Below are 27,325 nucleotides of genomic sequence, written 5' to 3' on the forward strand. Positions count from 1 at the left end.
GTTGATTTGTAGCAAAGCTGCCATAACATCTTCAGTGAAATGTAACTGTTGAAAACTAATTCTGTTAATGGCAAGGTAACTCATCCATCTGTGTTCTACAGTGATGTTCAGTTAAAGCTGACTTAAATCTAGATTCTCACTTTATTATTGTTTACATGAAAGTGTCACAAAAATGTGCATAAAGTAGGGTTAATGCATCTTTTAATTCAATTGTCAAAATGTATATTTATTCCACAGTTCTTCCATAAGTATTACAAGTCCATATTTGACAAAGAAGGCTTTAGTATTGCGCCAATGTTAACAAGAGCGAAAAGCAGAGGTTCTGTTACTCTCCAGTCAAGAGACCCAAAGGTCGCTCCACTTATTGACCCTAATTACTTAAGTCATCCGAAAGATGTAGAGAACTTGGTTAAAGGTAAGAGTCCATTTTTTGGTGTTCATGCAAACAAAATTTTTCATGCTACAGTATACACAGTACTGTACTTGTTAATCAAGTAACTCAGTCATGTCCTGTAGTTAAGTTTCTTTCCCCATTTGTTTATTTAATCATTCATTATCCTTTGCAAGTACAATTAATATTTTACTTTACACTTTGGAATGGTTTTAAAATTAGGCTTCTCTGTCACTCTCATTAGCCATTTCCCCATTCAGTATAATAAGTGGAAATATAACTTGCATTAAAGATTTTGTATATCTAAATAAATAGCAATCAGGTCTTAAATCGCTATTAATTACTATAGAAATACAGTAAACCCCCCGTATTCGCGGACTCAAGCATTCGCGGGTTTCTCTGTGGAACATATCTAGCCATCATTCGCGGAAAATTCACCCATTCGCGATATTTTTCAATGAGATATATTCACTAATTACTGTATTTTCATATAATTTTCATGAATAAATGCACTTTTTGTGATAAAACTATTAAAATACTCAGGTATAAGCATTTTTACAGGGTTTTTCTGGTTTAAGCTATCAAAATGGGCAGTGTTTTTAGAGGGGTTTTAAGCATTCAAGGATTTGACCATTATTCGCTGGGGTGATGCATCCCCGCTATCACGTGGGGAATCACTGTATTGTAAATGAAGCATTGTACTAAAATAAGAGTCCTTGCTAAATGTTTTCTTTTATTCATGAGAAAAACAAACAGCACTGTTTGTTTTTTCTAAATGAATAAAAGAAGGCATTGAACTTGATTCATTCTTATTTTTTCTAAATGAATAAAAGAAGACATTGAACTTGGATTCTTATTGGAGTACACTGCTTCATTTACATTATTTTCTTGCACAAAGAACATTTTCTTTAAATTCATATCGGCGTATTTAAAGAAACAGATGAAAATTAAAAGTGCTGCCAGATCACTCATAATTGACAATGCAGTTAAATGGGTTGTTCCCAGAAACAAATCTTTAATAAATTTTATCCAGAACGTTTAATAAATTTTACCCAGATCGTTTCATTTTCATGTGTCCATGTTAACAAAATAATCCTAACCAAAAACATAGGTTTGGCAGATGTTTATAAAAAATGATTACAGTATTCACTTGAATAATTAATAGGATTATTTCAAAAGAAAAATACACAGTCAGCTATTATATACAGTGTAATACTTGCACTGATACAGTATATTGCCTTTTTAGTCTTTGATCTAAAGTATAGTTTCATCTTAAAAGTTTCAAAAATATGTATTTATTCAGTAAGACTGTAACTTTACTGGAATTAGCTACAATTTATAAAATTACCTTCACAAAATGTAAAAAAAAAAAAAAATTACACCAAGTTTCAAGCAGTATTCACTTCAAGAAACATCTTAATTTTTTTTACGGTGATTACTTTAACAAAACTGCAATAGGCAAGGAAAATTAGCTTTTATCTCTAACCAAAGTATTATTTCCAGGAATAAAGTTTGCACTGAAAGTAGGAGGATCACCAGCAATGGAAAAGTATGGTGCAAGGTTCCATGATAAGGTACGTTTTGAATACAATTTCAGTATGCTGTTGATTTTTGTTTAAAACTTTATCGTAGTAAGTATATACAGAGTACAATAGAAAAATATATACACAGAATAATAACACTTTCTATGGTTGTTCAGTATGCTAAAAATGGGGAAAGTTTGTTTTCACAGAGAATTTAATGCTTATTGGGTAATTTGCATTTTTTCCAAATTTTAACAGTTAAAGAGAATAGAATAGAATATAGAATTTAGGCCAAAGGCCAAGCGTTGGGACTATGAGGTCATTTAGGACTGAAACGGAAATTGACAGTAAAAAGATTGAAAGGTATAACAGGAGGAAAACCCCACACTTGCATTATGAATCAATTATTATGAGAGGGTGGAGAGTAAGATGGCAGAAAGAGAATAAGAACGAAGGTACATTGAAAGTAATGAAAGGGGTTGCTGCTAGGGGCCAAAGGGATGCTGAAAAGAACCTTTAGTATTGCCTACAGTGCACCGCTTGAGGTGTACTGTTGGCACTAACCCCAAGTGGGGAACAGTTACAGAGGATCTCATAAATACTAAATACATGAACTATACCACTACTGTGCAAGATAATTATGCTAGTTTCCCTTCATATCCCTTGTTAAATATGAAATCTTGGGCTTGGAAATATTACCATAAACTTTGTTATGCTTAAATAATCTGTGCAGACAGTAGCACATTAAAATTCTGAGAAGGATACTGTACTTACTTCAAGTTGATTATTTGTCCCAAATTTCATTTTGTTCATATTTAAGCAACAGCTGAAGTTAGTGTTGGGCCTATGTTGAAATAAGGGTGGTTCACTATACTGTATTATTATTATCATACAGTATTCTATACTTTACTGCTGTACAAGCAGGCTCATAAATAAACCAGAAAATATATGGTAGGTAGGATAGTATAAAATGACACTGATGGAGAAATAAAGAATACTTTACATTGGACATAACAGTCAACACATAACATTTCATAGGCCCAAAACAATAATCTAGACCATAAGCCTGAAATTTGCCTGTGAAAAGTCCCCTATGAACATAAGATCTGAATTCCATCCAACTGTATTGGCATATTTGAGGTACAACAGGATCCTTGCATATACCAGGGTGTATTGCTGTAATTCAGTATCATTTCTGGTTATTTTGATTACTAACTCTTTCAGATAAACCATTGTAATATGGACACCTAGGTTACTAGTACAGGATGTGGAATAAAAAAAATCATAATTCTATTTAGAAATTTTCAGAATGAGATACTGTATTACTGTTGTTATTTGGTAGTTTAACTACCCAACAATAATAGTATTATCCCAGAATCTCAGAATGTGATAATTATCAATAACTGTATGTTGTATAAACATAATGGTAGTGACATTGTGAAATCTGTGTCAAGATACAAGTAAAAAGAAAGGATGTCTTGTGTAAAGTACTGGCAATACCAGTGTAACTCAAGGTACATTGGTAAGAAGCACAGCAGTTGGGCAAAGCCTGTCCAATCTTTGAGGTAATGCATAAAAATGCCCATAGTTGTTTGGAGGGTTTGTGACAAAAGTTTTCGTACTGTCTTCAAGACTTAGTAGCGAAATCTAGTGATGCTTTAATTGGGTCATGGCTGGCATGTTTGATCAAGTTGACAAACTAAAGCCTGTGTATAATAGGAAGGCTCTTATCCTGGTCCCAGACAATATTAGCTAGATAGGTGTGGGCAGACATCTCTTAAAAACTAATATGAGAGACCTCATTAGAGTGCTTGAATGTCGCCAATTCTTCTCTCTGTGATTTAGTATACCATGGACAAGCTTTCATACAAATGCATTTGGAGTCCACTCTGAGAATTGATCTTGATAAAAGAAAAGTAAGCTTTTTTTCCTAGATCCCACTTTAAGGCTTCCTAAATTCATAAGTTTATTTGCGTCTCTTATACAAGACAAGACCAAAGTCCCACTGTAGGACAGTGGATGTAGCTTTAACAGTTGTGACTTTGAAGTTTGCATTCTTTAAGATGTTCCTAGGAAATAATAGTTTTGTCTGATTCACATGTATGAAAATGTCCATGCTGATACTGCCTTGGTTGTGATGAAATCTTAGACATGCTTATGCTGGAAAGCTGTTAAATATATATTTTTCTTCTGTCACAGAATCATTTTTTAGAAAAAAAAATTTGCTTCTTCAAACAGACCAGAAAGCTAAAGCTTATATGGGGCACCATGAAGTTACCAGCCACTGAGATGGAGAGAAATAGGTTATTGTTCTTGATTGTTGCTAACAAAAAGTAAAAGCTAAAGATATTCAATTTTTCGTAGAAGACCAGTTTCTGATGTGAATTTCAAAAGCCACTGGGGCTGTGCATAGGCATAGTGCCTCCTCAAAGAAATGTTAGCAAGGATGTACCTGGTATCTTCACCTTGAGCCTGGAAGTGTACGTTAATTCTATGGTCTTCAAGACTGGGCAGCCATTGCAATGTGGCTCATTTTCATAAGTCATCAATAATCCATACATCAAGCATGTGTCCTGTATGTAGGTGGCAGAGAGTATTTTCTCATTGTCTAATGAGAATTAGAATTTTGTTGATAAACCTTCTTGAAGTATTTGTGCATGAAATATGCACATGCATTTAGAACGGTTAAAAAGAAGCAGCCTTTTTTTTTTTTTTAGTTTACTACTTTTAGGCAAATCCTGGTAAGGAAAGTCTACCAGGTTGAACAACTGCTCAATCAGCGAAGTAGTACAGAGCTTCGTTGTTACATTGAAGACCATGGGAGCCCTCAAGAATGCTAACTATGCATCAGTAGAGATGATCTCTAAGAGGCTGGAGTTAATAAGAAGAAAAAGAACATCTTAAAAAGGGGAGAAAATCTGGCCTCTACAGGGCGTAAAAGAGGAATTTCATGTTTGGGGTCTTCACCAGGAGGAAAAAAAAAAATTTCATATTTAAGACTTTTAATGTAACCAGAAACTTTTCCCAGTAATGGAGGAATGTTCTTGGCTAACATGAATTCAGCACAATATGGTATTGTTGGAGAATACTTGGTCCCAAGGTGCATGAGACTACAAGGAAGGAGTGGACGATGCATGCACAATGTATCAATATGGATAAGAGGAAAACAATACAAGACATTCCTGCTGAAAGTCTGAGTTTGTGGACTGAAACTGTTCCCAAGCCTGTATTGGCTTCAGTAAAACTCATTCAGTTGAGCAAGAATGCAATTCACACACAAATACAGAAAGACAACAGTGGTCAAAATCTGCGGAGGTTTCTAGGTTTCGATTACTAGCTTGCATCCTTTGGAATGCCCTTTCCTACTAAGTAGTATAATATGTGAAAGTGCAAAAAAGTGTCCCCAATGGTTTATATGTAAGCTTTCAAAAGCTAACCAAAGGGATTCTGATCAAGTAAGGCAATATGATCTACTACATTAGTTAAATCTGCATTGAGAATAGACCTTATGAGGGTCTGTTTCAATGGGTGTTAAACTTTTGCATTGGGCATTTTCATGAAAATAAAACCAGCCTATTAAATTTTTAGGAAACAAGTCTCTTCTTTTAATTTTATTGCTTGAGAGATAGATCAGTAAAACATGGGGAAAGGGTTCTATGTGTGAGTAGACAGGCTTACCATTAATCTGATGCCAACTATATCAAATTTTGGGCCAAGATGTTAATCTCTTGACAAAAACTAATTTCAATAACGTAAAAATACATCATATAATGGGAAATGTGAGAAAAAAAGGCCACAAGTTAATTACAAAGCAACCAGAGGTGTGAAGCAGAAAGATAAAAGGAATAAAGTGAGAAATTGTTATAAAATATGACTGACATTTTAGGATAATGGGAGAGCTGAACAAGGGATGTATTTAGGTTGACTTACTAATGGGATTTCTCACCTCCATTGAAAGAAGTAACCTTGAATAAAGCAAGCTTGTACCAAATACAGATACACAGAAATTGAGCTCTTAGGCACACATGAGTTTGAACAATTGTCATTTACTTGAGGGAAACTGCTGGCATAGCCAAATGCAAAGACAGTGATGAGGATTAACTAAAATAATTAATACAGTCACATACTCACTAAAATAAAATAAAAAAACAATGTTTATATAACTACTGTGGGATAGAAGTACTTAGCATAAATCTACACATAACTGAACTCTTGTTATTGAATTTAATAAATAAAACAGTAATTGGTAATTTGTGTAGCTATCTTAGAACACAGTGGAGGGAATGTGATGTAAAAATCTTTCCACTAAACTAATAAGTAAAACACGGTGTTTACCAAGCTAGAGCCTAGTAGATTAGTTGACAAAGAAATGAGACTAGTCAGCTATCCTAGTATAAAGGGCATCCTTGTTAATGTCACGCACAGCAAGGTCAGCTGCTTTGAAGCTCCCATGTGGAACCCATTTGGGGAATGTGGTAAGTTTATATTAGATATTAGCACCTACAGATATTTTAACTTTCAAAGACTTCACTGGTGCATGAAACGGATGTAAACAGGATATTGGGAAGGTGGGGGGTAGGATTTACTTTAAACAAATGTTATTCATTGTATAGAAAAATTAATTTTATCACACAAAAATTGGCTTTTTAAAATGTCTATAACAGATGCACTTTATCAAAGGTATATTTCTTTACTTTTATGGTGTCATATGTTGACTGTTCATACTTTACAAAATTTAAGGGAGGGGGATACAAGTGTCCTCTCCTGCTACAACCTAGCTATCCCATGGACGAGATACAAAGTTACAATATGACTCTTATCTGTTATCTAAAGAGTGTTTCTATTACGTTCTTCATATTTTCAGGATTAGTAAAAACATGGTGTACATCCTGCCTGAAATATGTGATTAATAGCACCATACAGTGTATTTGACTTTGATGACTAGCATTCTCCTCTGAGCAGGCAAAACTAGGAAATACTGTAGTATGTAGTCTAGGATTTTGTTAGATCACAGTAAATCTGAGTCTCAGCCTTTGAACATAAATGAATGCACAGTCTTCTCTGATCGATCCATGAAGTTAACCATCTAAGCTTGTGGTGATGTGATTTCAAATTCTCCCAAACTGAGTACTTTTTGTGATTCTGAATTATGCAAAGCTGATGACCTTTTGTGCAAGTTTGAATTAAGCCAAACTGACAACCTTGTACTGTATTGAACATCACATATGACACAGTAAAAAATTATTTTTCTTCATTTTAAAAATGTCATAAAAGTTAATTTAACCAGACCACCAACTAAATGTCTTGACTCTCACAGGACTGGCCTAAAATTGGAAAGATTTTTTTTACCATAAAAAATTATTTTTGTTACACAAAAAAATGAATAATTACATATTTGCACAGATTACTTGCAAGTCAATTTCTCGGGTTCATGAGGGATAATTACCAATTTGCTGGCTTTGAGCGGGGAAACATCATTTGCTTCTACTGTTTTTAGCCATTATATGCAAATAAGTGCCTTTACTTTTGAATGGTTGTTGGCTTCAGGAGTGCTAACTATACTACCATTTTAGACTCATTCCATGAAGTTTATTTTTAGTAGTACTTTATACAGACTATACATTCAACTTAATTTCTGAAGATTCTGTTTTTAATACTTTATTAAATTAATATTGCCTGCATTTACAGAACATATGATCATCTGATTCTGAAATACTCTAACTTACAAGCATTTTCCTTTTGGCCATTATAAATTGCTTGCATTATATCAAAATACATTATTGGTATTCTGCATGTGTCTTACATAATGCTACCAGAAAAGACGTGGTAAGGATAATGACAATCTCAAGAGAAGACATGCAACTGTATTCATACCTTTTACATGGACGTATGTGTTTCCTGAGTATTTTGTTGATCACCAACAGAGGTATGTGCTTAACTTTTTGAGATATTTAGACCTTTTGAAACTCATATTGACACAACTTGACAGTCTCAAGTGATCCAGCTGACTGACTCTGTTTGTAGCCCTGTGGCAAATTGCAAACTTGATGTGTTGTTCTAATGTTAAAATTTAACTTCACAGACATTACCAGGATGTGAGAGAGAAGCGAAAGACTCTGATGCGTACTGGGAATGTGTGGTACGGCATCTATCAGCCACCACATACCACATAGCAGGATCTTGTAAGATGGCTCCCCCTTCAGATCCTTATGGAGTTGTTGATAACACTCTCAAGTAAGTTGAAATTTTTCAAGATACTTTAGGACTAGTATATATGGAATCATTAATTTTTAAGGGACTGAATTTATAGTCAATGATGCAATAAAACTGAGAATTAGTACTCTAGGTAAGTCCAACTTTTAATTTCAAATTTCAATATGATACAATACTAATACTGTACTCAGATATTAAGAATTCAGGACAGATACTTAATATCAGCTGTTAAATCTTAGAGGAACAAACATTTACATGTACAATTTCTTCAGGTTACAGAAAGATTAAATTACATTAGGCTATTGTGATTTCCATTTAGCAGGAGTCACATTTTCCCGCAGTGTATGAAGGTTTACATTATTTTGACTTGTGCTTAAAAACAAAACTATAGAAAACTACATCTTTATTATTAAAATGTATTAAACTATTTATAAACCTTAACAAGACATTTTGTCATGTCATTCATTCAAATTTTTAATAGCAATGATGCATGCATTTACAATCTTGACATTTTAAGAATGAGACAATCTCAGTTGTACAACACCTTTCCTTTCACCCTTTCACCTGAAATAATAAAAAATACTTTAGTATTTATAATAAATTACTACATAAAGCTAAGGTGAATGGAAAATACTGAGAAAATGATTATGCTTCAATGTAAAACACTGCTGTCAATTAGTAAAGTCAGTGACATTATATTTTACTAAAACTACACTAGGCCAAGTTGCATGGAAAATCATCCGTGAGTGAACTTTACTTTGCATATTAATTTATTTAGCAAAAAATATTCATAGCGCACACAAACCTTTTAATTACAAATGTTTTTCTGGCTGATGTAAGTTGTAAATGAGTCATGAATTTTTCATTCAGAAGAAAATTGCAAAAGGCAGGGAAGTGGAATTTCCTTCCAATTATTGGTTTACTGTATTACAGTACCTCATATTTAATTCTTCCAACAGTTCAAGTTCAGTACAAACCACTTATGCCAGGCTCCAACTGCAAGGTCACATAAATCATTGCAGTCCAGAGTGAAGCCTCTGCAAACATTTTCAACTAATAGTGACTAGCAATATCTTTATCAATGCTTGTCAGGTTGCTAAATATCTTGTCAAGACCATGAATCTAAAGGAACAATTTCTTTTTATAATACCTGTAAGAGTACAATCATGGAGGTTTTGATCAAGCCTTGGGACCCCTTTAAGGTGGCTGGTACTTCTGCTGGTTGGTTTTCATCTACATCACCTAATCCAAGACTGACCTCATGCGTGCTCTTTAACAGAATTAGCAGTATTTTTTTTTTCATGACAGACCTCATGCAATGTCACATCCATACTTGTTACTTCATGTTGAGCAGGCATCTGATTGTCCCAAATTCACTTGCAGTCCCTTGATTAAAAGCCTGAATTCTGTCAAAAGTATTGAATTTACATCTTTTCTGCCTCATGAAATTAAGACTGCAGTCCACTATTGTTTTGCATTGAACCTCCTTTTGCAGAAGGTAGGATTGTTCTTTTAGTGGCTCTCTAGTGACCTTCAGAGGCTCATTTCCTACAGTGTGCTTTGCATGGCACTCTTTGGAGGTTCTTGGAAGTTTTCTGGCCTCCATCTTCACTACTTTTGTCTTTTTTCACTCACTTCCTTGGGTCTCTTTCTTTTTAACTACTAATCATCCTCCACATTTAAGAACAAATCATTTATATCAGCCACACGAGTGTCCTGGGACCTGTTGGTGAGGTTAAAATAACATTTCATCTAATAGCACTAAAGCTCCTAGAGATTTGGTCTTCCCGTAAGGTTACAACCTTGTGCCTTTGCTCATGTTGGCCATCCTTGAGGTAATTAGGTGCCTAATCTTGAATGAAAGACTAGGTCTCCTCTTTCCTGCTTTTGTTTCTCTTTTTCTTCCTCATGGGCTCATCAATTGTTACCCTTTAAATATATTAATTCCTATTAGTTTTTGTTTTAATTGTATCATTCTGGCATGTTAACTCCCAAAGTGAAGTCAGGCAATTTCTCTGTGGAGGTTTCTTTACTTGTGGACAAAGCCCCTATGGTAGGTGTACCTTACATTTGTTTGTGTTTATCTTTGATGGCTCTGATAAATCACTTGTATTTCTACTGGCTGCAGGGCAGAAACTTCAGGGAAATCATGTTTCATTCATTTTTATGCCCAAGTAGGTGTTCAAAAGTATAATAATTCCTTTGGGGGTAGAAACTAATGTCTTTTAGCTGAATATTTTTTTTCATTCTTACCAGAACAGTTCAATGAAATAGTGAGAATGCGTAAGTATATAAGTGCTACTTGGAGGATGGCATGGGATTCAAAAAGTCGTGGTGGTTTCTACTTTGCCTCCTGTTAAATGAGCATAGCTGAGTATACATTCCTTGTTTCTTCATTTTCTGCTTATTTTTTTGTTTGTTTGTTCTTTTTTGTTGTGTCTTGTTACGGTGTTCTTCCTCTCTTGCAGAATAAACAAGAGCAATATGGATGTGAGGTCTGGGACAGCCTGGTGGCCATTTCATGTAACCTACATCTATAGAACCACAAAAGTATTGTTCTTATTGTCAAGGTATTGTGAGGAATGCGTGGATTGGGCATCTCCTCAGTGGGTAAAGTTTAGTAGGAGGAAAAGGAAGGACAAGAAGTGTTTGCATTCTTCATTGGGAAGTTTTACCACACTGGCGAAGTATGTGGTTTCTCCAGGTCTTCTCTTCTGCCATCTTCTGTTCCCTCAGTGTTGAGATTGAGCTCTCCCTGACCCAAGAATATTTGCTATTTTTTGTCTGATAGTGTTGCCTCTTGGATGGATGTTCCTTCTATGACATCTTTCCCCTCTGATAATGGTGATGAATTGCCATCTTTTGATTATCATAGGAAAATTTGGCCTAAAGTGAATGTCCCAGGTAGCATGATCTTCTCCACTTTTTCTGATAGTTTGGTAGAGAGGAACAAAGAACTTTCATTCCCTACATCACCTGGAGTAGTAGTTCTTGTTGCATAGGAGTGGGGTAGGCACCACAACCATCCAACATATGGGAAGTTCCACTCTAAAGAGGACACATGGACTCTCCCCCTCACCCTCTTGTGTGGGAGAGGTGAGCAAGCTTTGTCATCTTGTGCTTGTGTGTGAGAGAGAGAGAGAGAGAGAGACGTAGAGAGAGAAGAGAGAGAGAGAGAGAGAGAGAGAGAGAGAGAGAGAGAGAGAGAGAGAGAGAGAGAAGCACGCGCATTCCTCTCGTGCTCAAGTTTTTCCTTGTCCTCAAGTGGAAAGCTGAATAATCAACTCGTGATCCCAGTTAACAGCGGTCTCTGAATACCACTTGCACAAGGATAAGGCTTAAGGAATCTCTTGAATTCAACAACTGATCAGTCTCCCACTGCAGGAAGTTTCCATGGCTCTTCCAGGGAAGATCAGTGGGTTAAGAGTTTGAATCCTTGATAGTTCATTTCTTCAGATCCTGTCAGAGTTATAACATTTCTAAGAGGTTATTGCATTCAATCATGTGTGTAAAAGTTTGGGAAAGGTGACCTAGGTTGCTTGGTGGCCTATGGTCTCACCTATGGTCTCACCTATGGAGTTAGCTGAGTATGGCCCTCCAGGGATGTGTGTCTGTAAAACTCCCTTTATGACAGTTGGTGCATAGTGTTTTGGAGGAGAATAACTTAGTGCTTATCTTACGTTTTGCCGATCATGCAAACAATGTCTAAGAATGTGTGGCTATGTCTGCCCTTCAACCAGTTTCTTGGCTGGATCTTTGTCTTAACAGACTTCTCAGTAACAGGTCTTGCAGCTTCAGAAGAAAAGGGTATGTTTAGGTAGTTATTAGTGTATGGAGGAAGGCCCCACAAACTTCTGGCTCATCAGTGTTTGAACCAGTGGACCAACATTGTTATTCATAGCAAGGAAAAGGTTATTTCTCTACTTTCCAGGCAAGTCTAGTGATACTTCGCTTGCCTTTCAAAATATAGTTCAGTAATAGGTTTCTCACTTACATTTCCTATGAAATGAATGGATTCAGCCTTGCCTAGAAAAGGAGGGGAAATTCAGAAGAGAAGCAACTCCTGATGGGATTGGCAATCCTGCAACCATGAGTAAGACGGTTGCCTTCCTCAGGCTTGGACCAAATGACTGCAACTGATGGCAGAGCCCTGGGTGGTGTCCATGTTACAAGATGGTTACAGGATACCATTTAAGGGATGCTGTCTTCCTCTCTCTCAGGCAGTCTCATTCCATTTCCTTCTTATCCTCATTCCCAGAAAGACCTCACCCTGACAGATCAAGCAAGGGCAATGTTGGTGAAAGGTCCAGTAGAAATAGTGGACCAACCATCTCCACGCTTCTGCAGCAGGTTGTTTTTAGTGGAAAAAGTGACTCAAGGATGGAGGCCCGGAATCAACCTTTTCTTTATGTATGAAATTGTTCAAGAGACTCCATTCTAGATGGATACCCTGTTCCATTTTAGCTTCTGTCAGAGAGGAACACTATGCTTTTAGTAGATCTTCAGGATGCATACTTTTGGATACCCATTTATCAAGATTCTTGGAAATCTTTTCATTGCCTGGGAAGGGACAGTCCTCCAGACTTTCTACAGCTCCTCAAGCTTTCGTAAGTGTGATCAGTTTAGTTTCTGCTTGGACCCAGTCATGAAGTTTTTGTCTATGGAGGCACCTCAACAATTGTTTAATCAGTCTTGTTATGGCAGTGTCTGATTTAAGATGGATCAGGTTCTTGACCCTTGCAAAACTTTAGGAATTATGATAAACTGGAAGAAATCTAGCCTTGTTCCAAATCAACAGAAGTATCTGGGCAAGCTTATAGACTATCAGGATGAAGGCATTCCCAGCTGATTCCTGAATAATCAAGTACAAAGGAGTACTGAGAGCCTTTTTCTCTCAACAGGAGCAACTTGCTCAGTTCTGGCATCTATTCTCGATCACGTTTCTTCTCTAAAGAGCCTTGTATCTCAAGGTTTAAGTCATTTTCAGTCTCTTTAGTGGCAACTGGACCAATTTTGGTCAGATCACCTTCACCCCACCTCCCATCTTGTTCCTTTGAAACAGGAGTGTTGGACAGGAGATCTAGCCTCTTTGCACATTAACATTTGGGAGATGTTAACTGCATGACTAGCTCTTTCTTTTTAAAACAAGATGAGACCTGTCTTCTCCCTGTAATGATTCACAAGTTGGCAGCTCTAAATTCAGTAAAACTGTCAGCAAAGTACATTCCAGGCTGACAGCTCAGTTGGCGAGGTCACCTGGTGGGTAGAGCCACCTCTTCATCCCCTAATAGCTAAAAAAAAGCTGCCTGAGAACATAATAAGGGGAGAGGAACTGTTGGAAGCAGCAGAACAAAGAGTAGTACAGTATAGTATCAAAGATATCATTAACTAAGCACATAAATGAAGACCAGGATCACTGAGAATTTAGATAGAAAAGTCATCTGACATTAGATAAAGAGTAGAGAAGAGGTATTTTTAAAGGACACTAACACAGAATGTTAAACATGATTTATTCATACACAACAAACCTTTGGTCTTAACATAGGGGAATTTTTCTAGTGCCTGCTGGAGTCTGGTTAAAATAGCACAAGGATTTGGTGGCAACAGGAGACAGCCAATGGGGGTGAAGGAGGTGGGCGCAGCCCAACTGGGCTTACCCCCCAACAGCTCTGTGACGCACCAGTTTCCCTCTAACCGCCTTTATAGCGAGACGATGCTACTGCTTTTCTAGCCAAGAAGCCAGTTGTTTTAGCACTTGCTGCACTTGGCATTTCTGGTTTTTCATTCTCTTTTTGTCTGTGTTTTTCTGTGATATTTTGTTATTTGTGTATTTTGCATTCCTAGAAATGCAAACCTATAAATCATCTAGAGAAGATGCCCGAGGATTGGCAACAACCCTCATTCTCGTTATTTCGCCGTCCTGGATAGAGACCCCATTCCACTTGTAGCAGGTGCAGATCTAACGATTGTAACATAAGTAAACCCTGTTCCGAGTGTCGTAATTGGTCTCCAGGGTAATGGAAGATTTTTGGTAAGAAGAGGAGATATAAGAGGAAATCAGAAGCTCCATCTTCGGTTGGCTTTTCGCCCCAATGGTGGCAGATGCATCAATTCCTTCTTGATCTATCTCTTCCTTGCCAAAATCTCCGTCGTTGCACCTTCTCTGGAAGATTTTACTCCCTCTGATTATTCTTCTATTGCTTTGTCTGTAGATGTTTCAAGAGGGGTTCAGGAGATCTTGTAATTGATGTTACTGCCCCTGTTCTTTTGAGGGGGGGGGGGTTACAGTCTTTTCAGGGGTGGATGCGCAGAAGCTCGCTGAGTGTTGGGTGTCTTGAGGCCTACCGGGGGTACCAATCTTTGGCAGCCTGTTGTCCCACTGCATGTCTTCCCGCATCCCAGTGTTGGCCGCCACCAGAGCTTCAGTTCCTGTGTCGTCATCTCAACTTACAACGGCTCTCCCCTCGACAGTTTCCAGAGCTACAGTTTCTGTGTCGTCATCTCAACTGTCATCAGCTCTCCCCGCACCATGCACTGTGCCGTCACCATCCATGTCATTTCCATCGACTACCATCCTTGGACCTTCGACGTTTGCTCCCTCCGACACACTTGTTCAGGCTCTCTTTAACAGAGTCGAAGGTGTTTTTCTGAAGAACTACGGACATGAGCGGTTGGAAATCGAAAGAAGACGTCGTAGATCTCTTCCTGTATTCGCTTACATCTTCCTCTTTCTTTGTTGTCTGTTTCAAGTCCATCCCTGTCAGACTTGGAGGAAGGATTTCATAGCCCTCCATGCCCAGAGAAATTCATCCCTCTTTGATTCTCACTCCTCCTCTGCAGAATGATCCTCGTTCGTCCAGACATTCTAAGAAGAATGGATACTTTCTGAAGATCCCTCTGATTAATGCTTGTTTTTTCCTCCAACAAAACTAGTTCAAGGTCTAGTGTTTGTTTCAAACTGGAGAATCGTTCAAAATAACTCACCCCTTCCCAGGAACTCCCCAATCTTGCTGACTCGCATTCTCAGAGTGGCCATCCTTTTAAACGAATTTGTTATCTATCACAAAGACTTTACCCCTCAAAAGTTTCTGTGATAGTAAGAAGATGATCTATTCAACACGACTGACACCGGAAGAACCTGTTTTCAAATGTCGTAGAAGGATAAAGGACTCGGAGATCAAGAATCAACTGCACCTTTCAGGGACTGCTGGGATGAAAAGGGGCCTCATCTTTTATTCTCATAATCCTGGCTAATCACCGTCACGGCAGTGTCAATCAAAATCAGGTTGAATACCACTTTTTCCTCTCACCCACCTCAAGCCTTGGTCTAGAGGCCTTATTCATTCACGTCAAACCACGTAAGATTTAAGATCGGCAGGCTCTTGATCTGTCAGACCTACGACTTTCATCAGCAAAAGAGTAAGCCTGGAGATTCCTGCCTGTCATGACATTCATCTCACTCTTGGTCGGCTCGACAGAGGCTCCCAGGCTTGAATTCTCATGGAGAAGAGGCTTGGGAAGAAGGAGGACCTGCCTTTCTCTTTCCTGCAGACTCTTTAGAGCCGACAAGAAATCCAGCCTGAGTGAGGCTACTCTCCAGTAATGAGACAATTGACGTTTTGACTTCCCGACTTGGTTGAACTAAGGCTGGTTCTGGCAGTCCCCAGTGTCTATGAGGAAAAAGTAGACCATACAGAGTTCAGGATCCTGATTTCCCAGGATTCTTGATCTCATTCTTGGGTAATCCCCTAAATGCTTCCTGGCTTAGGAGACTGTTAGACGTGGCTTCACTTCAGACTCTTTTTTTTTTTTTTGTGCAACAAATGCTTGGGCGCTAGGAGAAAGGCAAAAAATTGGGATCTAGCAGCATTCTCCCATGACTGGATGGCCTCACTGGACCAATCAAGGATGAGTATTCTCTTGTCCCCATGCATTCCTTCATTCAGAATTTCTTCCAAGTTTATCCACGTGGAAATTTCCTCAGCATAAACATTTTTACAAAGAAACTGAACAGGAGTTGCATTGCAGCCAAGACTAGATCCAGACCTCCAGGAGCTTTGGACCAAATTAAGGCAGAGGCATCCTTCACCCATCATAAGGCAGCTACTATGGAGATAACCGTCGTCAGCATTCCCTTCCAGTTTCATGAAAGCTTGACTGGAAGAACAAAAGCGACCAAGATCTCTTCTACTTCTATGGGTGACACTGAAGAGAGTGCCGCCTTCAGTAGTTTGTTGCAGTCTGGCAGAAAGACCATTTCAAACTTAGCTCACTTAATTAAAAGCTAACATGTGGGCCAAATGGTTGCTGAAAAGAAGAGATGCCACCCTTTCCAAGGTCTCGAGATTCGTCAGTACAGATTTCATCTTAGCTATGAGGAATGGAGACATCTTAAGCTCCTCATCTGTCTTCCCCAAGGACTAGTGTCGCTCATAGAAGTAGAAGAGATCTTGGCCACTGCTGTTGACCTCAAGTCAAGCCATGAAACAGCTTGGAATGCTAACGAAGTGGTTATCTCCATAGTAGCTGCCTCCTGATGGGTGAAGGATGGGCCCTTCGCCTTGATTTGGTCCAAAGATAGGCCTGGGCCTAGACAAACCAGGACTGGATCTAGTCTTGGCTACAATGCAACTTTGGGGGTTGCGTAAAAACTTCTATGCTGAGGCAGTGGTGTAGGGAGCAACTTGGAAGACCTACTGGAATTGGAAGACCTACTGGAATGAAGTGAATTGTCCAATCTGGAGACAAGAGAATTCACTTGATTGATAATGAAGTCAGCATGATTAGAGAATGGCAATCCCAAAGATGTCTTTGCTTCTTTATTGGCCTGCTACATAGCTTGATACCAGAAGAGAAATTCTAGTGGTTGCCCTGAGACTCAGTCATGTCGATAACCATGAATGAGTTCAACCACCCTCGCTGGAACGGTTGTCATAAACTCTGATTGTCTGCATCTTCCTCCTGGCCATGAGGATCACGATCCAGCCTGTCAACCGGGTCAAGGAAAAACGTCCATTCACCACTTTCGGAACCAGGGTCGCTAAGACCAGGGATTTTTCTGTAGGGGGGCTTGAAGATCAGGAGAACGAAGAGAACCTTTGACCTAGTCCTAATCCCAACCTTGTCCATGAGAATGGGAGCGAGAACTACAATGAGGAGGTGAATGTCAGTCTTCTTGGCACCAGAGATGCAGGGAGTTACATCAATTAGATGGTCTAACTGCAATCAAGAATGTCAATCACGGTCCCTTCTGGGATAACGTGAACAAGTATAATGACAGGGAGGAGGAGGTTGTGTGTTTACGTGACCAAGGGGGCACTCAACCTGTAGGAGAGACATCTATGATCAAGGGAGATCATGAGATTCAGAGAACGTTGCTCCCATCCTGTAAAGCATTCTTCTTCAAGGAAGAAAAATGGGAGCCTTATTGTCCTTCTGATAGTTTTGGAAACACTAGTCCTTGAAAAGAATGAACGATGAAGACGGGACCACAGGGAACTCCTGTGCATAGATCCTTTCTGTAGATATGGGGTTCTTAAAGGATGCTTCTCTGGATGTGTGTACTGCAGCATGGAGTACCAGATCCCGGGCTTGTCAGCCAAGACAAAGGAAACAGACTGGTCCAATTGACGTGATGCATGGCTCCTATTTCAAGATAAGAAGGGTACTGAAAAAATTTAGATGACATGAGAATGGGTTGAACATGAATGTGGCTCTTTACGAACGAGGATCAGCTGGTTCCAGAGGAGGAGCGAGATGCAAGAGGGCATCCTGAGTCATCTTCATGGAGGAGTAGATTCCCTCAAATAACCTCCACTCTGAAAGATAGAACTGCAAAAAAACATGACAAGATTCCAAAAAGTAACTTAGCTTTGTCAGTCGCGGAAACTCACAAGAGCCAGTAGTTTTTCCTTGTAACTGAGAAAGCGGAGATTGCAAATCAATAGTTATCCACAAAACAAGGTCTACCAATATGGGAGGGTATTTAGAGGATGGAAACAACAAAATTGCCAGTTCGGACTATAAAACTTCAGATCAAAACATAATAGGAAGCTCCAATACTCACCCCTGATGATACTGATAATCCTTGGTGAGATGCCTCAATGTGCATTTTCTCTCCCAGTGGTATCTAATTAGTGAGAGAAAAACTATGATCAGAGTTGTACACATGAGTTTAGAGACAGGGCAGCATTCCCTAATAGAGAATGGTGCCTGGTACCACCTTCACCAGACATGGAGGAACCACTAAAAGAAACAGTTCTCTTATCTTTGCCTAAAAACAGCTGTATAGAAGACACTTTAACAGGTTTGATGAAAATCGACTTCCATTTTTAGTAAGACCTGTTGCTCACCCGGTAGCTCTAGCATTCTCTCCCTTCACTTTCAAAATAATTAATCATGTGAAGGCAGATTTTCAGAATTTTGTAGTGACTAGAAGTGTTTACAATGGCATGCAGAATTGTTTACTTGCCATGGTTATCCCAGTTTCAAAAAATTCCACCAAGGAATGGGCAATGCTTTAACTCACCTTTGAGAAGGAAAAAGCTCCCTTTAGATATAGCTACTCAGCAGTTTGGGACCCTATGAGAAGAATCTGGAGGACAGCTGGCAGAATTTCATTAGCTGGATCCACCTGCATGATATTGTAACCCCTACCACCTTGCTGGAAGTTGCCACAAAGGCTTCCAGAAGATTCCAGAACACTTTGCTGTTGTGGCCAAAAAACTTAGGGAGAACCCTACAGAACACACCTAGATTTTGTAGAATGGTGCATAAAAGTATAAATCAGAAACATTGGGCTCCAACAAGTCACTTCCAATGTGACTTCATTATTAAACTCTAACCACTATAAGACCTGTTTGAGGTCTGTTGTGAAACCAGCAATGATCAAGCCTGCCAACAAAACTGGAGTATACGGCTCTTCTGTGGAAGGAGAATTCAGGAAAAAAAAAAACTTCCCTTTACATAACCTAAAAAAGGCTCACTATGATCAAAAATCATATCCTTCAATCACCCCATAAAGTTTTCCTCAAAAACAGGTAGGTGGTCAGAAGGGACAACTCCCTACAAAGGGACTACAACAACAACAACAGCAAAGACAGCCATTTCACATGGTCCAAAAACCCTCTTAAAAAGGAAAAGGAAAAGCAACACCTGGAAGATTACGTACAGAAGGCCCTGTTAAAGGGGAGCCATAGAGAAACGTGCGTATATTTACCACCAAGTATGTCTCTTCAGTATCCCCAAAAAGGATTCCTCCGAATGAAGAATGATCCTCGACCTATCAACACTGGACGCTACATTGTTGTTCAAAAGTTTGGATGACTACCATTGCCCGCAAGTTGATTGTCCAATCATTCCAATAGGACTGGACAGCTTCATAGATCTGAAAGATGCATACTGGCACGTCCCCACCTATCGCTGTTCCTCTTCCGCCTTCCTAAGGTTCTGATAGGAAAAAGACATGGAGTTTAAAGTCATGGCCCTTTGGGCCAAGACATTGACCGAAGAATTTTTACAAAATTAGCAATGGTGGTAGTTCGAGAACTCAGACAAGAAGGAATACAACTACTAGCCTACCTAGATGATTGGTTAATCTGGGGGCCCAAAAGAAACGAGTGCTTGAAAAACCTACGAGCAGTGGCCAACAGACTCCAGTCAAAAGGTTTTATAATAAACTGGAAAAAATCCCACCCCACGCCCAGCAGATGCTTTCAGTGGCTGGGACAGCCATTGTCTTTTCCCATCAATACTCAAAACAGAAGAAGGAAAGACCTCAAAATGTTCCTTGCACAGCCCAGTTTCCAGATGGCACCTAGAACGTGTGAACAAAATTCTGGCTATCGCGTAAAGAAAAAGATGCAGACTAACTCTCAAGAAAATAAAAAGTTGAGAGATATTTGGCCCTGGACCTGAAGGAATCTTCATACAAACAGGTCAAACCCTGACTCCTAGGTCTATACAGTGACAATGCATAAAGATGCCCCTGCGTTGACAGGTTGGGGAGGACATTGGGAGGATTGTCAGGTGGCAGGGGTGGTCAGCTACTCTGGAGGAAATGTCATCAGTTTCCTGGAACTGATGGCTGCATGTTTTGTCTCAAAAACTTCAAAACCTCCAGAAGAGACACACATTTTGTTGGTTCTAGGCCACATGACTGCAATGTCCTGCATCAAGAGGTTGGGATCACGCTTTCACCTCCCTCTAAACATGGTGATGCAACCATTCTTCAGATGCATAAACAAAGAGGTGGTTTGCCTGCAATTCACCTCACAGGGTCTCTCAATGTAATAGCAGACTCTCTGTCGAGGAAAACAACAGTTTCAACAGAGTGGATGTTGAAAACCACTCTTTCAAGCAAACACAACATGCTTCCACAAACCGAAGTGGATGTTACCGCCACATCGAGAACCACAAATTTCCCGTATGTATCTCGAATTTGGACAGTCAAGCAATAGCAGAGATGCCTTTCCTACAAAGACTGGAACAATTGGAAGATGATATATCTTTTTCCTGCCGTTGTCCCAGATTTTGAAAGGTTTCTGAGCAAGCTTCTAACCTTCAAATGGAACAGCAGTAGCCCTAATTACATTTATTTACTGCAGCCCCAAAATTGGCCAAACAGACATTGGTTTCCATCACTTCAACAGCGGGCAAAAGATCAATTCCACTGTCGTCCACTGTTCTATCCCAGAAAGTAGAGGGAAATTATTTACGCATCCTCCTTTCTGAGCCAGAACCTCACGTGGATTTTTAAACATTATCTACCATGAAAACTACTCACCCAACATTTGCTAGGTACCTAGTGGACACCATCTTTGTCCGACAAATACAGTCATTATGGAAGATATGGTTAGATTATATCCATAATGAGAGCCCAGTTGAAATTTCAGTAGAAACACTCTTTAAATTTTATTTATATTTTTGAAGACAAACGCCTTGCGGTTACAATAATCATGGCTTACAAGACAGCATTAACGGAACCTCTGCTTTATGGATTCGGGATTGACCTAAGTATAAAGCCAATTTCCTTCTACTTCCTTCTCTCAAAGACCTGTCTCTTAAAAAGACCCCTCTTGGTCCCTGAACAAGGTACTTGACCCTCAATTCAACAGACCCAACAACGCAACACTCAAACTACAAAGCGATCTTCTTGACTGCATTAGCATCCAAGGAGCTCATATTAGTGAACTGGGCTGTCTTAATGGGGGATACATCACACAAACTGCTGACCATCATTTATTATTGTCCCCAGGCTCATCATTCTTGGGCCAAGAATGAGGATCCTTTAAAAGGAAATCTATTCTTATAAGGAAACTTAATTTAGCAGACAAACATTATGCCCAGTTCAAGCACTTATGGTTACCTAGATGTCAATGACAAACATCAGAAGGTCTGATTTTCCTACCTAGCAATGGATAAACCACTCTCTCTACAAGGGCTGAGAATAATTTTAGTGTCCCTAATTAAAAAGACAAAATCCAAACTCCCTTCCCCTGGGTCACATGACATAAGGAAAAGTAAGTGCGTTCATTGGCCTTCTTCAGAAATGTCTTTGGAAGAAGTCTGTAACAGTGGTGGGGTCATCAGAGACAGTGTTCTTAAAACAGTACTGCCATGAGCTCGAACAAATCTGTCTGCACTACACAGTGTGTAATCAGTAGTCCTGACCCACAGGTCAGTCTAAAACCAGGGTCTTCCTAACGGTGCTACAGTGGAAAGTGCAACAAGACTGCAACCAAAGCCAGCAAACAGGTAAATCATAGCACTTCACCCACCCAAAGGATTCCTTTTAGTCTTTTGTTCTTTTGTTACTAAAACCCTGAAAAGGTTTTTAGAATAAAAGAGAATGGGGCTTGAAACTTTGGGCTTGACCCAACCTTAGATCAGAAAGTTTTCTTTTGAATAAGTTTGGAATTTAAATTTAAGAGCTAAACCTTTGTCACCTGCTCAATTTCATTTGGTAAAGCTCCTTTGAGATGAAACAGTGACTACTATCAAAAAAACAGGTTTTGTGTAGGAAAAACTATTTTATAAATGCACTGTTGAGTCCTCAAAAGTCCCACTTCAAGACAAAAGACAAGGGATTTGGGGCAAGGGATAATCCTGCATTGACCAGCAGAGAGTAATGGAGATGGTCTCTTGTCGGTCGGTCTGTCAACAATGATGGCAGACATATGCATATTAGTCACTTCTTGTGCTTTTGACAATGAGAAAAACCTGGTCAGATTTGCTGAAGATAAGGAAAATGCCCTCTTATCGGAGTCCATTATACTCCCATCACGTGTCAGTAGTGTTTTCATTCGACATAATGCCCGACCACAAGACCAGGTTAGAAAAATATTTCTTTTGATAGTTTCTAGTCACCATAGGATCACTGGTACACCATGGGGTAACTCATTGAGGACTAAACAACCTTCACCAAAAATAGGTTTCCTACGTCCAAATTCTCTTTTCTCACCCATTTGGCTATTAGTCATTTTATTTCCTCTGCTTGTTGAGATTCTGACTCTGTTCCTGATATTTTAGTCACCATCCTGAGACTTAGCTCTCTTCTGTTTAGTTACACTTTTCACTTCATCTTGGCTCCACCACGTCTGTTTCCCTTGCAGATAACTCAGCAGTAATGCTGCTTTTTCTAAGATTTATTTAAGTAGTTTCCAACTTTGACTTCATTATTTCTATGTTTGCTGACAATTTTCTTTATTCTCCACTTTCATTTCCTCATTTATAAAAAATTTTTATAAATACTGAATTATTTTTATTTCAGAGTTCGTGGAGTTTCACGGCTAAGGGTTGTTGATGCATCCATCATGCCTATTGTTGTTTCAGCAAACACAAATGCTGCAACAATCATGATTGGAGAGAGAGCAGCAGACATTATTAAGTTAGAGTATGGTGTATATAGATAATAAAAAACAAAATAGGATCTTTTCAATTGATTAGTGTAGGTTTAGGTTGTAAGCTAAATTTAGCAAAATTGCCTTTACAAGCTATCTTAAACATTAACTCCTTTTCAAAATGCAATTTAGGACATTACTTGAATATTAAAACAGTGCAATACTTGAATATGAAAACACTGCAGTTCAAATTAATTATTACACATTATGAATAGTAAATAGTTTGTGAAATTATAAGGGTACATACAAATTTATACTCTAAAATGCTGACATTCAGCATGAGAAATTTTGTGATATAGTATTTAAACTTGTGTGGGGCAACCATTGCTGGATGACCAACTTAATCTACCATAATCAGATACTGTCCAAATGTTACATAACACTGCCTTGCATTAAAAGTAATTTTCTGGAAAAAAGTGGATTCAAGAAACTGCCTATCATAAATTTCTAAAATTATAGATTCAAAAGTGATATTTATGCAGGTGAGTAATCAAAGTAGGTTTGGATAAGTGCTCACCAAATACACACTTTAATGCTCTGAATTGTTAACTTAGCCTACTGATAATCATATCCTGAGAGGTAAACACTTAGATCTAAATGTGTAGTAATCACTATGCAAATAAATTTATACTTAAATCATTATTAGGCAATTATTTTTATTAGGCAATTATTTTCAGTATTCAAAACAATATAGCTCTCCATTCTACTTGAACAGAAAATGAGCAACATGCTTATAACTCAAGTTTCAGAGCTAAAATTGCAATAAAACAAAATAATTATAGCATAACCGACCATCTATAAAAAGGAATCTGAGCCTATTAAATGGTGAACACTAACCAAGTCTTTCTTTGTTTACAATTACATATACAGTAGTACAATTGTCATGAAATTATTTTATATATAAAATCCAAGCAGTAACTGGTACAAACTCTACTTTTACTACATATTTTTGAACTTGTGAATCCAGTGGGCATGAATGAAAGCATTATTTATCCAATAAGAATGACATGATTAGGTGAAACATGTAGCCTGCTGTGCAATGAAATGCTTCTGTTGAATGAAAACCAAGAAAAAGATGTATGTTAGGTTTCTCAGGGAACTATTCTTGTACATAGACCCATGATAAAATACTTTAGGTACTGCTCAGGTGCAGTAGAAATTAGATTCAAGAAACGGCACATGTGATGCCTTAGTGTACATAGCATTTTTTTATTTTCATGTGAACTGTGATATGTCTTTTAGCAGTTAGTTTCATATTTTATTTGTAGATGTGTTGCAAGGCTTTACAAATACCTTTTCGTGTAAACTTTGCTACTAAGGCTTTAATGCAAAAAACATAGCTTCCTTGTATGCTGTTAATACTCGAGCACAATGTGCTGGCTTCATTACAGTACTAATGATGTAGATAATGCTGATATCAGTTTACATACATTTTATATTTTCATTTATTTGTTAATGTATTCAGTACCTGTCTTTTGGACCACTTAGTAATTGATAAATGGACTGAGAAAGTTTGCATTTTATTTCCCTTCTTAAAATAAAAAATATTCGCTTAAAATAAAAAAATATTCAACAAAATTTGTCTCCAATACTTGATGCTTGGTGTTGACTGAATTTTGGGTTTTCATTTGTGTGCTAAAAGAGGTGTGTGCAAATCTCAGATGGGTTAACACCACTTCAACGTTTCTAATGATGGCCATAATCCTACTGGGGGATCTGAACTGCTTAAACTTAGATAATCTATCATTCCACAAATCCTGCTATTTATTCATTATATATATTGGGCTTCAATGAGGGCTTATGGGGTTCATAATCTACATAAGTTTTTTAGGGTGAATCTACTAATAATCTGCTTCTTTTTCTTTTATAACCTACATGAGATTCAGCATTTTTCAGTACAGTATTTATACAAGTTTTTAATAAATTATCAAAAGACCATCTGATTAGCTGGACAAAGGAATCTGTTGGACAGTAATTTCTAATTACTGTTTCTGTGACACACAGAATCACTAAATTTTACAATTTTTGAGGTTTATGACAATCCTAACAACAGAAAGACTGCAGACCATGCTACTGTGAAAATAAAGAGACTGTACTGTATTGGTGATATTGCAGCAAATCTCATACCATATACACACAAGGGGCATTCAATAAGTAATGTAGCATAATTCTTTTCTTGGCCAATTTTCATTCAAAAATTTGAAATTTTTTCTGTGACATCCTTAAACATTCCCGTGTTATGTCATGTACTGTATTTTCATTAATTTCCGATAGATGGAAGGACTGTAATCAGCCATCAAAATGGAGTCTATAAATGATGCAGTACATTCTAAACAAGGAGCAGTGATAGAATTCCTTTTGGCAGAAAACGAGACCATCACAAATATTCACAGGTGCTTACAGAATGTCTACACAGACCTGGCAGTGGATAAAAGCACTGAGTCGTTTAGTGAAGTGTCTATCATCATCAGAAGAAGGACGAGGAAATCTGGCTCATCACCCTCACCCTGGCTGGGCGCGCACAGCTGTTGACGCCTGCAACAGTGAAACAAATGAGGATATCCTAACTTGGGGACAACTGTGTCGTCACTACCGACAGAGATGTCAAGTTGAGCAGCTAGTTTTTTTGTTGTCATTCGGCGATCGCCCTGAAGAATAGTGTCCATATATTCCACCATTGCAGGCATCACAGCTGTGTGTACCCAGCCAGGGGAAGGGAGACTGGACAGATTTCCTTGTCCTTCTTCTGACGATGACAAGATGCTTCCCCCAACGACTCATAGTGCTTTTATTCACTGCCGGGTCTATGTAAACATTCTGTAAGCACCTGTGAATATTTGTGAACGTCTTGTTTTCTGCCAAAAGGAATTCTATCACTGCTCTTTGTTGAGGACGTACCTCAGTCACAGACTTCATTTTCACAGCTAATTATAGTCCTGCCATCTATCAGAAATTAATGAAAATACATGACATAACGTAGAAATGTTTAAGGATGTCACACACAAAATTAAACATTTTTTTAATGAAAATTGGCAGATAAAAAATTATGTTGCATTACTTATTGAATGCCCAAGTTTTTCAAACAAACCCATTACAGTAGTCATTTATAATGAATGCCTAATATATTCATGTCCTGATGCACTCAGGCCCACAGGTAAGTATCAATTCTCTAACTCACTTTTTATGTGGGGAAGGGAAGAGGGCATTCATCCTATGATTAATGATTTTTTAAGAAAAAACTAAACCTCTGTTATAAAAAACATTTGTTTCATCAATATCCCATTAATCACATGAATGCATGAGTCACCAAAGATGGGTCTCCTGGGATACCAAGGGTTGACCACATCCTCTGTAAGTACTCCAGCAAAGAAGACATACCATGAGCAATCGACAGAACTGGTGGTGACAAACCTGGGAAGAATTTGGCATATGCACTTGGGTCAACACTCTGAGTAAGCATGTGCTAGTTACCTACCTCATAGCATGTACCCCCTCTCAGACTGAACCAGAAGAGAATGAGCAAAAGGAGCAGGGAGAGAGGGAGAATAGTCAAGGCAGAAGAATTGGAATTGGAAAATAAAATTTAGGCCAACGTTCAAGCACTGGGGCCAATCGGGTCATACAGCGTTGCAGGGGAAATTGAGAGTAAAGGATATTTTAAATGTGTAATAGAAGAAATACCTTACAGTTGCACTGTGAAACAATTGTTAAGGGAGGGTGGAAGGTAAGACGGAAGAAAGATAGTATGAATGTAGGTAGGGTAACAGGAATGAAAAAGGTTGCAGCTAGGTGCTGAAGGAATGCTGCAGAGAACCTTAAATAATGCTTATAGTGCACTGCAAGAGGTTCACTGATGGCACTAGTCCCCCCCTCACCCCTTACAGGGTCTAGGCAGAAGAAACCAATAGGATGTCAAAGGCAAAGTATTACCCCCTCAAAGACACCCAGCAAATATCTTTTGCTGCTACAGGACCTCACGCTGCAGAATAAACAAAACAACTGCGAACCCCCTATACAAAAGACACAGAGCAGCCACAGACCTGCTCACATCCTTTACACCTCCATAGATAATATACAATATTTTGTTTTTCTCCATGACAGAAGTAGCCACATCATTTAGAACGATACAGCTATAATATTCCAGTCATGATATTATTCATTCTTTTCAGAGATCAACAAATATGCAAACTGAAAACTAAAACTACAGTTTTTTCAAATGGTTATTGAACTACTGTGTAGCACTGTCAATTATCACACTGTACTTTTGGGGTAACTTGGGTATATATATACCTTCATTG

The 27,325-nt window shown here is 38.4% G+C and overlaps 1 protein-coding gene and 1 long non-coding RNA gene across 2 annotated transcripts in view; one reads left to right on the forward strand and one right to left on the reverse strand.

Annotated features, from left to right (window-relative positions):
- Window positions 1-24,538, forward strand: part of LOC136825780 (glucose dehydrogenase [FAD, quinone]-like) — a 144,005-nt gene extending 119,467 nt beyond the window's left edge. Inside the window, exons 12-15 of the mRNA XM_067082646.1 lie at window positions 238-415; window positions 1,895-1,965; window positions 7,997-8,148; window positions 22,898-24,538. Coding sequence (XP_066938747.1) covers window positions 238-415; window positions 1,895-1,965; window positions 7,997-8,148; window positions 22,898-23,039 — 543 coding nt within the window. The 3' untranslated portion in view covers window positions 23,040-24,538. The remainder of the gene's footprint in view (window positions 1-237; window positions 416-1,894; window positions 1,966-7,996; window positions 8,149-22,897) is intronic.
- The window catches only part of LOC136825785 (uncharacterized), a 50,277-nt gene continuing 30,715 nt past the window's right edge, over window positions 7,764-27,325 (reverse strand). The window contains exon 3 of the long non-coding RNA XR_010849456.1: window positions 7,764-8,691. This is a non-coding gene — a long non-coding RNA (uncharacterized lncRNA). The remainder of the gene's footprint in view (window positions 8,692-27,325) is intronic.

Source organism: Macrobrachium rosenbergii, chromosome 3, assembly GCF_040412425.1.
Source record: "Macrobrachium rosenbergii isolate ZJJX-2024 chromosome 3, ASM4041242v1, whole genome shotgun sequence".
NCBI lineage: Eukaryota > Metazoa > Arthropoda > Malacostraca > Decapoda > Palaemonidae > Macrobrachium > Macrobrachium rosenbergii.